This window comes from Rhinolophus sinicus, linkage group LG01 (assembly GCF_036562045.2).
Source record: "Rhinolophus sinicus isolate RSC01 linkage group LG01, ASM3656204v1, whole genome shotgun sequence".
Lineage (NCBI taxonomy): Eukaryota > Metazoa > Chordata > Mammalia > Chiroptera > Rhinolophidae > Rhinolophus > Rhinolophus sinicus.
Genome location: NC_133751.1, coordinates 126,100,355 through 126,116,323, shown reverse-complemented (window position 1 = coordinate 126,116,323; position 15,969 = coordinate 126,100,355). Strand labels below are relative to the sequence as shown.

General features: G+C 44.9%; 1 protein-coding gene across 8 annotated transcripts in view; it reads right to left on the bottom strand.

The window, feature by feature from the left end:
* Nucleotides 1–15,969, bottom strand: part of MGAT5 (alpha-1,6-mannosylglycoprotein 6-beta-N-acetylglucosaminyltransferase) — a 322,695-nt gene that overhangs the window by 191,578 nt on the left and 115,148 nt on the right. For 5 of the 8 annotated variants that reach the window (XM_019731135.2, XM_019731137.2, XM_019731138.2 and 2 more), the window contains one exon: nt 10,739–11,106. In XM_019731135.2, coding sequence (XP_019586694.2) covers nt 10,739–10,979 — 241 coding nt within the window. In that variant the 5' untranslated portion in view covers nt 10,980–11,106. The remainder of the gene's footprint in view (nt 1–10,738; nt 11,107–15,969) is intronic. The other 3 variants (XM_019731136.2, XM_019731139.2, XM_074335521.1) reach the window with 1 other exon arrangement.

The following is a 15,969-nucleotide window of genomic DNA, read 5'->3' as shown; positions in this document are numbered from 1 at the left end:
TTAAAATCGTGTTTGTGCTTCAAAGTCTTAACAATAAAAATTTAATCCCAACATTACTACCACAATTCTGTGTTCCTAAAATTTAACTGTATACAATAAAGATGAGATCAAAGTAGTTGAAAACATTTCAAAAGTCCCTCTGAGGATAGCAAGCTTTGGTTTCCATCATGTTAGAAGTTCTCTGATAAAGGGTGAGATCAACAAAATCTCACAAGTGCTCTAAAAGCTTCTGCCAGTTTTTCTTTCCAGGAATCCACAACATCAGTGGGTAAGAAGGGTTGAAAGATGCTGTCACATCCTGGAGCAAGACAGCCAACGAGATACACAGCCAGCTATACTTTCCATCATAGCTGGAGTCTATACTTTCCTTCACAGATGGGATCTGAGGAGAAAAAGGGGTCCTGCTCGTGGAAAAAGGTTTATAGGCCTATCAAGTAAAGCTGTGAGACTAGGGAGTGAACCCTGATTGCCCAGATCATGAAGTCAATCAGTATTCGAGGGATTATGGACAAAGGTTGTGCTTGGGGCCTATGCTCTCCCGACCCCACTCCCCTGGGACATGTTTCTAAGGCAGTAGTCGTCCAGCCTGCTGTCCGTCAGGCTTACCTGCGGAGTCTGAGTTCCCAAGCCCCATCCTCAAGGCACTCAGCGAGAACGTGCAGAAGCCACACGTCAAGGATTCTGGGCATAGCCATGGTTGAGAATTACTCGTATGTTTAAGGTGCAGCTGCCACAATTCACTGGCACAGAACCAACTGTGCAATGAGCAAGGATTACCATCTGAATGGCCAGAAATCATCTACAGTGGTGCTTGGTCCTAATGCAAATCCCTCTTCACCATGGCCGCCCTCAGAGGCAGAGTGTGAACAACAGCGCTGGCTTTGAGGCACCAAAGAAACCAGTTAATGAGAAAGGAAGGTGCTAATGAAAAAAGAATTAACCCCAACCTCTCATTCCCATCGACCGCCAGGAATGTCAAGTTTCATCAGTTATACATTTTTAAACTGATTTTAAAGTGACCTTTCCACAGAAAGATAATACAGTTATAGTAATGATCAAAACACACTCCATTCATTACGTACAAGGACATTCAAAGCAGAGTTACAAAAGAGAACAGTGCTACTTATTATAGATAAGAACTGGAAACTTCCCAAATACCCAACAAAAAGGTTAAATTACATTAGGTCCCTTCCTTCGTAAGATGAAATACATGGCTAGATTGGAAACTCAGGGAGGGCAGAGAGCAGGTCTTGTCGTCTGTGTTTCTCACCACCAGCTGTTAATATTAGGAAGTAGATAAATATTAATTGAATGGATGATGACAAAGGAAAAGGTATGGGCATTGAAAATAATGGCATGAGGAAATACAGCAAGATGAATTTAAAAAGCTGTATTTAAAAAGCTGTATATAAAATAAACCATTTTTAAAAAATGAACATACACACACATCTATCTATCTGCATTTTAGAAAAGGACTGGAAGGAAATACAAATTTATCTGGATTTGAGGATAAGAAGTGTGCGTGTGTGTGTGTGTGTGTGTGTGTGTGTGTATTAGTTTCAGGTGTACAAAACAATGTAATAGTTACACATTTACACCCCTCACAAAGTGATAACCCACCTCCCCCAATCTACTACCCCTCTGACATCGTATATAGCTATTACAATTCCATTGATTATTCCCTATGTTGTACTCCACATCCCATGAATACACACACACACACACACACACACACACACACACACACACGGGAGGTGCCAAAAAAAATGTATACAAGTAGACACTTTGGTCAACGCTGCTCAAGCAGTAGTTCGCCATAATCAGAAGTGTCTGGACGCTGATGGTAACCACTTTGAGCACCTCTTGTAATTGCAGAAGTCAAACGTGACATGTATTTATCTTTTGCTATCAGTATATATTGAGTATTACAATTTTAATACAGTTTTCCTTTCTTAAAATGTGTGTACATTTTTTGGCACCTTCTGTGTATATTTAATTATAGTTGACATTCCACATTAATCAGCTTCAGGTGTACAGCACAGTGGTCAGGCATCTACACTGTCCATGAAGAGGTCTCCCTAAGGAGTATTTTATTTTTTGTCTTTATTTGTAAGGCTACAAAGATGGACGTGGTATCATTTTGCCCTCACGTGTTTTATTGGCAGTATCGTTTATCTCATGTTGGACTGCCTTGCAACAGTGATTCAATGAGCTGCTTAAGTTATGAACTTTTTTCCTTTCGTATTGAAAGAAAACATGCCTATCCAGGTGACTGCCTGGTGAGTCCAGGGTTTTTGATAGCTTTATATTCCATATGCTCTCAATTTTACATAAGCATTCACATTACTCTCACAAGCACAGAGGCATTAAATGCTATTTTAAAATGCAAATGGTCCAGTGACTTCTACCCTCAGAACTCAAAGATACTGGCCACAAGTGTCCTGATGTCAGATAAGATGACATGCACCCCAGAAACATCGCAGCCACTGACTCTCACTGCTTTTATCTCGTTTGAATTCTTAAAGCCACCCACAGTGGGTAACTCACCTGGACCTGCACCTACACTCACATGTGCCCTTCACCTGCAGCTGTCGCCAAGGGCCAAACCAGGTCATGACAGGGAGCTGAATGATCGTCACAAAGTGACAGAGGAGCTCCGATGCTCCTCACTGACAAAACACTCTCTCCTCGGTTAGAAGTACGGATTTAAGCTCTGACTCCCAACGTGTGCCTAGCAGTGAATGCTGTTCCCGAGCTGCTTCAGGGGCTGTTACCAGTATTTCAAGGAAATTTCTCGGCAGCACATCTGAAAAAAAGAGCATATCTAGGCCTGTTGATAATATCAAGTGCTTTATGGAATCTGTAAGCATCCAGAATGGAGTTCCTGGGCTGTTGGCTGAATTTTTCCAACACCTAGCCAGCTGCATGGACTAGGAGTCAGGCATTTTAGGCCTTGGTATAGAAGAGAAGAGGACTCAGGCTCTGAGAGGTCAAGCGCCTTGTCGCCCAGGTTCCTCAACCTGACTCCAGGACGTCTTCCCTGTTAGGAGAGGGCAGCCTGGCACACACGACTCCCAGCTCAATGCCTATACCAGAAATCGTCCCCCTTAAATGCCCCCTTCAGGGACCAAATGAGCTCTCAGCTTATCTCCCAGCCCAGAAGAAAACCTTCTCTTTGGAACAGAGCAATGACCATCACATGTTTCTAAAATGCCAAAGTCACTCTGTGGAGCTAACATACCTTTAGAAAGAGACCCAGTGAGGAGCCTAACCACATCGCTTTCGAGTTCAGAGCAGCAGTTCTCAACCCTGACCGCTGTGCTTTTCTCCAAACAGCCCCAGATAACTCCAGGACAAGCCTAGCCCGTCCCTGTGTAGGAGGGCGCGGCCAGCATGCTTTCCTCTGGAGCAGAACTTGCTTCCCCTGATGTCTGATTGGGCCTCATCCCCTATAAACACTAAGGACAGCTAGCTACATAAATGAGTTCCCAGAACCCTGTGTTCAAACAAATAAACAATGTCAGGTTATGGGGGCAATTTTGTTTGGGTGGTAACAGATGCAAGTACATGCAGACCAGGGCTAGTGATAACTCACAGTATCAAATGCCCTTCACTAATCTAAGTCCTCTAATAAGCTGTGTCACATGTAATCCTTACAACAACACTATGAGGTAAGTCATACTATAGCCTCTATTTTACCAAAGAGGTAAAATAGAGGCTACAGTGATCTTTATGATCTTAAAACATCAGTGACTTGCCCAAGGTCACACATCTAGTAAAAAGCCCTTCCACAACCCATGTAAACACTCTCTAACTGTCTTGCAGAATAAACAAAGCAACGGTTCCCATGTCAGGATCGTGCATAACAGCTACTTGGAGCCTCCTGGACATGGAAGCCATAGGGAATAACTTCTGATTTCCTGTCTCACTGAACATGTTACTCTGATTTTCAAAGGCGCCCCAGCTGAAACTGTACCACACAGAGTCCTGTGGGGGTGGGGAGCGGGTGGCCAGCTGCTGTTCACTTGTGGCTCCTACTATGTGCCAGGCACATGCTAAGCCCTGGGGTATAAAACAGCAAGAATCCCTGCTCTTCGGGGGCTTACATTCTAAGTGAGGGAGAGAGACGATAAACAAATACAATCACTATGTGATGACAGGTAATTTACGTGTCGTGAAGAGTGAGAATGGAGAAGGGCTTGGCTGTGCTTCAGTGAGGGGATGGCAGTGAGGCTGGGCCCTACTTCTGGAAGAGAAACCCACAGGAGAGCAGAGAGTGAGCCACCGGACAGAAGACATGCAGGTGGAGGGAAGAGCCAACGCAGAGACGCACAGACAGGAACATGCACAGCCATCACCCAACAGCTGGTCTTAGGAAACGGCGGTGGTGCCGAGGCCGACACGAGAGGTGAACACCTCTTCTGCAGCTGCAGTGGCAAGAGGTCGGCCCAAGCAGTTCTGACAGAAAAAGAACATCAAGACCGAACTGGGAAGAGGAGCTAAGGCCACCAGGCCAGGTGAGGAACCCTACTTCAGGGGCCCCTCACACGTGCATACCCTCCCCGAGCCAGGACCTGAGGGCACACGTTAGGTGCTGAGGCATGAAGAACAAGGTCTTATGGACAAAGGGAGGAGAAGCCTCCAGCTCCTCCCAGAGACCCATATCCTGATCGTCCTCCTCACACTTCCAGACTCAGTTGGGTGTGCTTGTGAACTCGGCCTGGCTTGGGTGGGGACGCAGGGCTGGATCTCTACCACAGAATCGCTGGAAAAGCCTCAAGCCCCAAAGAGGCCCACTTTTAGGTTCCAAGCTTCTTAAATCAGAAAGCCTTTTCTTTATTCACAGCAGCCACGTCACCGTGGAGTAACCAAGGTCTCCTCAGACACCAAACAACCCAACTCTTTTCTCCCCTACCAGCTTCACTCCAGGAACAGTGTATTTCCCTCAGGGCAGGGAATTTCTGCTTTGGTGATGGTTTTCCACATCACCCCAGCCATCCAAAAAACAGTCCCTTGATCATATTTGTAGGAACAGAGGTAAAACTGAATAAAAAACCCTTTACAGGCGTTATCTATCTAATTAAATCCAACGGAAGTTTTTTTCTTCGATTTCCTAGGAAAGGTGGAACGAAACATGTAAAAGTTCTTGTCTGACTCTCAGCACATTACCGAGGTCTTCACTTAGAGCAGGGGTTACCTTTCAGAGCAAGCTCAGACAGCCATGCCAGTGTCCCGCTGGTCTTTGAGCAGAACTGGAAATGGTGTTAATATCTTGAAAATGGGCACCCCCAGGCCACTGAGGGCCACCTGAAACCCAAAGCAGCTACAACTCCATTGCTCCTGACCAGCAGCCAAAGCCCAACCCTGGTTCTTCACCATCTTAAGGAAACAGAAGAACTTCTTTCCTCCTTACCCTGCCCCCCACCCCTCCTGCCCTGCCTGCCCTGTCCCCTCCCGCCCCCCATGGAGGTGAGAGTGGATAACAGGGCCCAGGCAATCACAAGAACAAGAACTCTCATCCCCCTCACATCCCTCCCTGTCCCATCACACTGAGACCCAGAGCCCACAGGGCCACCCTACCACCTGCTTTGCTGACAGCAACACCTTCCCACGGCTCCTTGCTCCCTCTTAGAGCTGCAGCTGCTTCTGTCCTGCCCCTGGAGTGCACACTCTGCCTTCTGCCTGGCCTGCTCTGCCTCAACCTCTCTCTTCCCATCCCACCCAGTGTCATTTGGGCTAAAAGACACCTCCTGGGAGAGGCCTTTTCTGACTTCCTCCTCAAGTAGCTCAAGTACTTAAAAAAAAAAATCACATCTCCCTGTGTCATTTTTCTTCTTGGAATTCATTACTGTCTGACATTCCCTTGTTTATTATTTCTCCCCTCCAAAATGAACATAGCCTCCCCAAGGGCAGGGACCTTGGCCGCCTTTTCCAGCTGTACACACAAAGCCTAGAAGGCACTGACATACACCAGCCAATGGCACAGACATTTCCCAACATGCGAGGCTTGAAGGATAAGAACCAAATCAAGGGGACAGTCTAGGCCCAAGAAATTCAGAGAGCCAGGAGACAGGAGGGAAGGCAGAGCAGGCAGGAGGTGAGGAGCAGGAGCACAGACGTGAAGGTCACGAGGAACCAGGCAGCAAGGAAACAGGATACTGGTGGGAAGGGGGCCGGCAGAGAAAGTGAGGGTCCACATCTGCTTCAGCCTGAGCTGCTGACCCATCAACAGCAGAGCATCTCAGCGCCCAGAGAAGCAAGCAGATAAGAAAGGTCTGGGTTAATAAAGTATGGACGGACCAAAGAGGGGGGTCTTTCATCACCCCAGGTTTCCATTCCTGTGACTTAGAGAACACAAAGGCACCTGTTCTGTTACATAAGAAGTGATCACTGGGGATCAGAATTTGGGTCAGGTCATCAGAGACAGAGATCAATTCACCTAAGAAACAAGACGGACATTGACTGGGGCAAGTGATACCCTTCATGACGCAATTGCTGCGAAGTCACTCACAGGCCTGGCCCTGCCATGCCGGCCTAGGTATGCGGTTGAGGCTGAACTGCAGAGGGCTCTGGCTCCACACGCTGCTCTCGAGAGTGACAGAAACCAGCCGCACCCCAAGAATGAATGTTCCAACCGTTCCACACAGGCTGCGCAGGACATCTTACAGATGGCACATCTTACAGGCACCACTTTTGAATTACCAAATCCCCAAATAAGTTCTCTTTTCAAATCACCAAAACAAGGATGGGGGAGGAGGAGATATCATTTGGAAGTTCTGTGATTGGAGGCACCTCAGTCACGCTTCACGTGGCCAGGCAGGGAGTGACAACCCACTCTAAAAGGAGTCTGTGCCTCTAGGGCTCAGGCCACACAGCCAGGATGTGGCAAAGCCAAACTGGCTGGCTGCAAAGCCCATGCTCCTAACCACTCAACTCTCGACCTGCCGTTCAGAAAAAGCATTTCCAGAGGGCTGAGAAATATCCACTCAAGCATTTGGATGTCTGGAGTAAATCCAAATGCAAAGATGAAAGAGTTGTGGAGAAATGAAAAAAGACTGACCCAAGGATTATCCAGATCAGGGACTGACATTTTTGGCAAAGGAGCAGGCAGTCAACATTTTAGGCTTTGCAGTCTCAGTGACAACTACTCAGCTCTGCCAGTATGGCACAAAAGCAGCCACAGACAACGCATAAACAAAGGGGCATGTTGGATTCCAAGGCATTTCCCATGTAAAACAGGAGGCCATAGTTTAGTGACAATGCCTTAGGCCACAGGAGTCCTGGGAAATTGAGTCAAGGAGGGACATGATCAGATGAGTGTTTTCAAATGAACTATGCTCATTGCCAAAAAATGGAATCAGCATGTTTTAGATGTTACATGAAATGAATACTGGCATTATCATGGTTCTCTGTTATCACAGTTGTTATAAACAAATAGGAGTGGCTGTGTTTCATTAAAACTTTTTTTACACAAACAAGCAGAGGTCTGAATTTGACCCACAGGTCACAGTATGCTGAACCCTGCTGCTCTAGTATTTTAAGTCAGAGATTCTAATAATTAATAATCTGAAATCAGCTATTACGGTTCTTCAAAACCTATCACAACGTAAAGAACCATTTATAGCACACTGTAAGCTTCTGATTATACTAATATGGGGGTATGAAAGGAGGGGATTTTTTCCTTTGTCTATTAACAGGATTCATTCAAACCAGACATAGATCCCAGTGATAGATCAGATCTTCACTCTTTCTGAGCAGACATCTAGGCAGTGCTCTGTATATGGGCTGCATTTGTGGCAGAAAAGGAGAGTGGAAACCGATGACTCATGCATCCTCTTCCTCGCTCCACCAACTCAGCGAAACCACTGAACCATCTTTCAGTCTCTGCATCTCCATCTGACACCTGACATCAACCGCCAGAACTGCCTGCCTAATGATATGCCCATGCCTGCTATTGATGGATTACAGAGAAGCAACATCGCCAGAACGGCTCTCCGGCTCTCTCGGCCTTGATGTGCACTATACCATCTCATTCAATCCCAGTTGTTCATGCCAGGAACTAAGAACCTGGGAGAAAGATAGACTGTCACATTTTCAGTAACAAAAAAGTTATCTGCTTGAGAACTTTCAGAAGATGATGTGTTAAATAGTGTCTTCTCTTTCCATTCTTACTGCAGTGGTTCTCCAAGGAGGTGGGAAGGTGGGCAATTTGGCCCCCTATACCCGGAAACATTTTTGATTGTCACAACTAGGGAGGGGCTACTGGTATCCAGTGGGTACACAACTGAGATGCTGCTACACATCCTATAACACACGAACAGCCCCCCAACAATAAAGAATTATCTGGCCAAAAATACCAATGATGCCGAGATGACAAACCCTGCCTTAGTAGGATTTCGCTGATGGTCCCAATGCCTCAAGCACACATGCACAGTCCAATTAAATCCCAGAAACTCAGCTCCAAAGACCATTTTGATTGACAGGTCGAATTGATTAGATGAAAGAAAAACAGTGGTGTGAGTTAGACTTGCTGACGGTGCCTGTGTAGTTGTTTCTTCGTTGTTTTGAGAAAAAGAATTACTTTGCTGAGGGTCATCTATAAAGGGAGGAAGAAGGAATAAATAGTTTCTGTAATTTCTTTGAGCTCCAAAGTCCTATGATTGTCAGCATATAAGGTGGCTGAAGGTCTTACAGACTTCTCTGGGGGGTTGGCAACTTCCTAAAAAATAGAACACCTCTGTCAGGCTGCAAGGCTAAGACCAGATCACTGTCCTGTAGAATGTGGAAGAAGCCTACCTTAAAAGATGTTTCGCAGCACACAGGAAATAGAAACAGTCAAAACTAGAGAAACTGCAAGTCCATCAATTTACCATTCGTGTGGTTTCCTTTCATGGAAAACCTTTGATAGACTGAGATGAACAGAAGGAGGAAATTACTACTCTTCTTCACCCCCAAGTGTGTAACATGGAATGCAATGAACCAGAAACTTGAGAAGAGCATCTAGTTTATTCGTTACACTTACTATTATAGATTGGTAATACCAAATGTGGTAATTTGCTTTATTTTTTCTGGTGGTTTACTGACAATATTCAGGAAACATTAAAGAAGATGGAAGTCAATTCAAAAATGCACCCTCAAGAAAATGACCTAGTTGTTTTGCAGCATAGGCTTTCAAAATGGAGTCTCCTTTTATTAATCCAGCAGACCAAAAAAGGTGGCAATTTATTTAAATATTAAAAGCAAATGCCTACAGACGCTGCCAAATCTTTAAGGAATAGATTAAAAACAGGGAGTGTGATCATTCAAATAGCAGGCACTGGAAAAGAATTTCCACATTGCACATTGAAAGCAATCATTTTCTCCTTACCCCACCCCCCAAAAAACCCCACGAAAACACACACAAAAAATCCATAAATTAAAAACTAACCAAGTTTGCTGGATCCTTCCAAAAACAAAAACACATACATGTAAAATTGAGTGTGATTTCCTGTGTTTGAACTTCAGCTTCAACCTGTTGCTGCACATTTTCAGGGAATCCTCATTGGAGCGCCCATATTTCAGGGAACATTCCTCGACTGGTTCCCAAGATGGAATGCCAACCGTTTCCTTCTTGCCCAATCCCATTCTTGTATCTCATTTATAATATACATCAGGGTCCCAAATCCTGACGCTACTGAAGTCTCCATTCAATGACCAGATTTGTCACTGAACAACAGGTCACCCCACAGATCAAGGCCATTCCCACACTCAGTGAGCACAGGAGAGCTGGGAAGTGGCTTCTCTAAAACACAGTGTGATCCCAATTTCATTTGCAATTTTTGTTTTGTATTTATGCATATGTTTTTGTAAGTACTTTGTTCCTATACATACATATATACATATATATGCATGTGTACATATATATATATTTCCATGCATATATAAAACATCAAACAGATATAAAGATATACACTGAAATGTTAATTCCTAGAGTAGATTTATACGTGATTTTATTTTTTCTTCCTATCTTTTTGCTTGTCTGCAGTTTCCAACATTTTCTATATTAAGCATAATGTTTCCCAAAATAAAAATAAGTATTATTCTATAGGAGTACTTTTTTGTTTTTTAAATCAACCTCATTTCAAAAAGGAGTTAAGGCACCTGATAAAAAAAGCAAGAAGTACAAAAAGATTTCTTTCAAAGCGAGGGCACTTAGAGACCAGGGCAAGAAACGAGCAGTAAGCTGGAAGACGCCAAAGTTTAAAGCGATTAGCCAGCACGTAGCCCTAATGCCCTGCATACTAGCTGGAGGGAGGCCCACACTTGGCTCTGAGTTTCTGGGCGTGCACAAAACACTCCTCCCCAGCCTCCTTACCTCAATCCACCAGTCCTAATTAAATTTTGTTTAGGGAAAGACAACGAGAATATGTTCGTACATTTCCTGATGCTACTCCCAGATGAGATCATGCAATCCACAAATGTGTTGAGGGAGGAGGAGCTAGCTGCAAACACAAGCCATAGTATGCGAACTGTTCTGCCCGTTGTTCCTGGGCCAAATGTCAGTGTGTACAGAGCTGAGACTCTCCCAAAGGACACTGCTTTAACTTTCTAAAAGTGTCCCTCTGTGTGCAATTCATTGCCCTGAAGGCAGTGGCAAGGGATACACTGACTCCACCAGAAGACCGAGCCTGAGAGCCTCAGGGGTCGTTTTGAGGCAGAGCCGCCCTCCAGCGAGAAGCCCCAGAAGCACAACACATACCGTAAGCTGTCATGACACCAGCATATGGTCCATCCACCACATTCCTGTTTTCTTCGGCCAGAGCCTTGATGTACCTCTTGCTGAGGTCCAGGATCTGCTCCCGCAGCATGGAGCTGCTCTCAGGCTGAGTTCGCTGCTGGATGGTAAAATGCAGGAGCATCATACCCCAAATAAAGCCAAAAGTCACGAGGAAAAAGCCCAGCTTCTGAGAGGACAACTTCCACGGAGTAAAGAGAGCCATTGCCCTCCGGCAACTTCACCTGCCACTGGCTCTTAAAGGGTCAAAGGGAGACACAGGTTCATGGTGGGTTCGTCCGTCTCACTCTGGCTCCTGCGTCAGCCGACTTCCTTTCCTCACTGCCATTCTGCTGTGAAGGAGGAGGAAAGTTAGCACCGTGGTTGTGGCAAAACATGGTAAAATAAGCCAGAAGCCCTGTTTTCACACCAATAGTTCTAAAATGTGAACTTCGTTTTTTCTTAATGTACTGGTTCAATATCTTCTATTAAGACTCGGGTTCTGTACGCTAAGAGGGGAAATCTGGCCAGGCGACAAAGAGCTGTACAAACACGGAGGAGGAAATGTGCCTCTGAGTGTGTTAACAGGTGTAGCAGGGCTGTTCCAGTCTGGACCAAGTTCAAAACAGGAAGTTTGTTTTGCAAGGTGGAAAGGAGATGGAAGGATATTTCACTGAATGTCAGCAGAAACTCAAGTGGAGGGTGGAGTCATATCACCACTGGGCACTTTTGTGTATCTGTAACGTGAGCTTACAAAGTCATTATTATGTGCTCTGGCAAGGATTAGAGCACGCAGCTGGAGAGGTGAGCCAGAAAGTGGATGCCCCCTCAGGGCAATCAGACAAGGAAAGGGGAGAGAGCCTCCACATTACTTAAGCATGGCCGGCTTTCATGAGCAGTGTCCAGCGATGAGCTGAGTCTCTCGGGGCCACCAGGTGGCCTCTCCCAGGCTCCAGCGCAGACAGGCTATACCAGGGATACCTAGCAGTCTTTCTGTTCTGGTTACCATGAGTGAAAGCTGAACCTCACTTCTCACTTGCACACTTCAGCACAGGAAGTGTGGAGTACATGACAGCCTCCTGCTCCATGGCTCTATTTCACTCACACCATGAAGCAAAATGAGGCTAAAAGGTATAGTTTCCACTGTCTATCACATTGTAAGGTATACGAATGTTAAGTCACTATGTTGTACACCTGAAACAAACATAATGTACTTTAATTTTTTTTAAAAGGTATAGTTTCAATACTAATGTAATCATATTTTATCTGGTATCTGCACGGGCTGGGTCAAAGTCTTAAATCAAGCCCTCCCAACAAATGGGGCTGAAGTGTAGGTTGCAAATGAGCTACAGGTCGGCCAAGATACCCACTCCTTCGGCCAGAGTCCTGGGCCCAAGAACCAGCCAGCTTACAATAACACCATATTCTAAATGTGCCAAGGGAAAGGCTGAGCAAGGATCTCCTACGGAGGACTAACCCAGGATGTATTTAGTGTGCATATGTTGAAGTTCAAAGGATTCTTTTTCTTAAATAGCCTAAGAGGAAATGATAACAGGATCCTGTAACTATTAGCTACAGCCTGCATGTCATGCAGCACATCTGTGTTGGTCCTCTGCTTTCACTGTGATTTCCTTGTGTATCAACAGTCAGCAGTAGTCGGTAGTACCACCACTAACACTAATAGTAAATGATAAACTCTAGGTATGTCCCAGGCATTGGGATAAGTGTTTTTTGTGTCTTGGCTCACTGAACTCTTATAAGAGTCCTATACGGTAAGAACTATTAGTATTATTATGTGTTTTAGAAATGAAAAAAAGAACAAAGGCAGAGAGATGAACTTGGCAAAGGTCACTTAGCTAGCTCTACGGCAGAGGACGGATCATCTAGGGACAGCCCAGGAGTCAGTAAACCACACCCTAAGTCCCCTATGTCATTCCTCCTCCCCCACCAGCCTGTTTATCTATGGCCAAGAATGGTTTGTACCTGCTAAAAGGGCTGGGAAAAGCAACAAAGAGGAATATGGGACAGAAATCCTACAGAGCTCAAAAGCTGAAAACATTTACCATTGGTCTTTAATAGAAAATTCTAGGCCAGTAGTTCTCGAAGTGGGATCCCTGCCTCAGAGCAAAAATGAGAAATGCAAATTCTCAGATCTCACCCCAGAGCTACTGAGTCAGCCACTCTGGGGGCAGGAGTGAAGGAGAGAGCAACCTTGCTTCAACAAGCCCGCTAGGCGATTTTGAGGTCCACTCAGGTTTGAGAGCCCCTCACTCAGACAGACAGATGCCATCACTGTGCCATACCACCACACTGCCAACACATGGTGGCTTGCACTCCGTGTCGCACGACTTTATCACCTACTCGTAAGTTTCTCTGAGCCATCCACACCCTCCGTACCTACTGGTCTGCTATCACCATAACCCTGTTGATCCTTCATGAGGGTCTCCGTCTTCACTCGGGCTGTTCCCCTACCTGTCTGGTCCTGCCCCTGTCACATTGACAATCCAAACCTAAGCCCCAAGGCCCAGCTCTGGTCCCACCTGCTTCAGGCCATTTTCCCCACTGCTCCAGCCTATGATGTTCCTTCCTAGTCCGTTTTACAACACTGTCTGCCTACCTTGGATGTTGTGCAATTTCTGTGTGGGATCCCATGAGATCCTCTAAGGGACTCCCCCTGCATACCTTCTCAGAGAAGGACAGTGACCCCAGCGGCACAATAAAATACCTGGTGTCTAAGTGAACCGGTCACCTGGGCACTTATGGCACTTTATTCAGCTCCACTAAATGCAGACCAGTTGAACAGAACCTGCCCTCTTTCCTTCCTCCATTTATTCTACAACTCTCTCCTGACCAGCACTGCCATCGGCACTGGGGATTGAACAATGAATATGAGTTCCGGAGGGGCTGCTGTCTAGAGGCCATTCCTCTGACTGGGTGCTGCATCTAGTTCCTCAGGAAATGGCTGCTCTTTCTTTGTGATAACCCACACTAGTTTCGCAATTTTACCTCAGGGCTGAAGGGATTTTCCCAGAGCAAGTGTACTAGTGCTATACCAAGAAAGAGTCTTCTGGTGATTTTCTTTTACTATTTTAGGAGAGAACCCCAAATGTTGACAAGAATTACCTGTCTACATTCAGACAGGAAGCCACACTCCATTTCCTCAATTAATCCCCCGAAAAACTGCTCAAAGTTGCAGAGTTTAAGCAAAGGAACGGCCAAGGACGGGACGAGGGCTTCTGTAGAAGGTGGTCCCTTCTCTACCTTGGCCTTGGAGAGAATCAGAACTTCCCAGGTGGCACATTCAAGGGGCAAAGAGATGGTCTCGAAACCCAGCAAAGGGTCATACAAATTTGGAGTAAAAATCCCTAACATTACGAAGTTCAGAGCACAGTTCTGATTATCGAGAGCCCAGATTGTAAGTGACGACAGAACTGCCAGGAATATTCTTTTTTCCAGTGGAATCTGTGGCTTAAAACACCAGCAACTTTATCATCACACAGAGAAAATTAAATTAGAATTCATCTCAATAATTCCTTGTCAGGAGACAGAATTTTAAAAGATTTCAAAACTATAATTCGAGAGACACCCCTCTGTTCCACAGTAACAGGAAAGTAAGAGGACAGCAATACTCACCAGAGGTCTTGGTGTCGTAAAAAGACCGAACGAGGATCATCACTAATGGCCACATGTTTAACAAAGGGGCCACAGACAATAGTTCAAAAAGTTGTTGGACGGACCAGGAATATGCCTGCCCCCAGACCTTCTAACGGCTGGATCCTCCAGCAAAGTGGATGGATCTGAGAGGCACAAAAAGAACTAGACACTATATCGCAGAAGGCCTTGTTGCCAACCAAGAGTGACGGCAGCCCAGGGCCACGACTCCATCGGTCCTCTCCCAGAAAGAAGTATGCACCAAGTCTGTCTGCAATGAGTTAAACTTCTAGGTCAATCAGTGTGGCTAACCACCCTAACATGCGTTTCCTCTATTCCTGTACTTCCTAAAAGAGCAGCATTCCCTTCCTCTTTCCCATTCACTCCTCAACCCAACAATAGCTGGCTCCCACCTTTCCAAATGTGGCCAAAGATCTTTGGCAAGAAAATGTGTCCGTTCACTTAATTAAAAAAAATAATAAAAGCCCATGAAAAGATGTTCCACATCAATAGCCACTGGGGAAATGCAAATCAAAACCACAATGATATGCCAATCCATACTCATTAGCATGGCTATAATAAAAAAAAGACATATAAGAACAAGTGTTGGCGAGGAGGTAGAGGCATTGGAACTCTTACATACTGCTGGAACGTACAATGCTACATGCAGCTGGTGTGGAAAATAGTTTGGCAGTTCCTCCAATGGTGAAGCACAGTTACCACATGACCTATCCAACCCCATTCCTAAGAATTCTCCCAAGAGAAATGAGAACATATGTCCACCCAAAAACTTGTGCATAAATGTTTATAGCAGCACTACTTGTAATAGACAAAAAAAGAGGAACAACCCAAATATCCTCAAAGCACGAACGAATAAGTAAAATGTGGTATAGCCATACAATGGAATATTATTCATCAATAAAAAGAAATAAAGTACTGATACATGCTACAAGATGGATGATCCCTAACACATGCTAAGTGAAAAAAGGCAGTCACAAAAGACCGCATTGACTCCATTTATCTGAAATGTCTGGAATAGGAAAACTTATAGAGACAGTAAGTATGACAGTAGCTTAAGGCTCAAGGGGATGGGGTATTGGGAGATGACAACTGCAGCATGCAGCATGCAGGGTTTATTGAGGGAATAAAGAAAATGGTCTAAAATTTGTGGTGACGGATGTATCAATTTACACTCTAGAGATTCAGAACAAAACTTCCCTAGTTACCCCTGTATGTGCAAGTTGAAATTTGAATTTGTTATATGTTCAGGAAATTAATGCTTGGCGGTGGTCTTGTTTGCTATTTGTTTTATTAAATTCATACCTACTCATGTAAAATTGCATGGCAGAGAACACTATGAGTAATTAAATGCTAGATGAGAGTCAGTCCTAAATCACAAGTTTCGAAGTCCTCTTGTTTGATTTCCTTATTACAAGAAGCAACGACAATCTTAGATAATGTTAATGATTCAACTCTGAAACAATTTCCAACTACTTCTCTTTCCAGCCTGTTTCAATTTACATTAAGAGCAACTTAGAGTGCTTGGGAAATTATTTTTTTTAAAA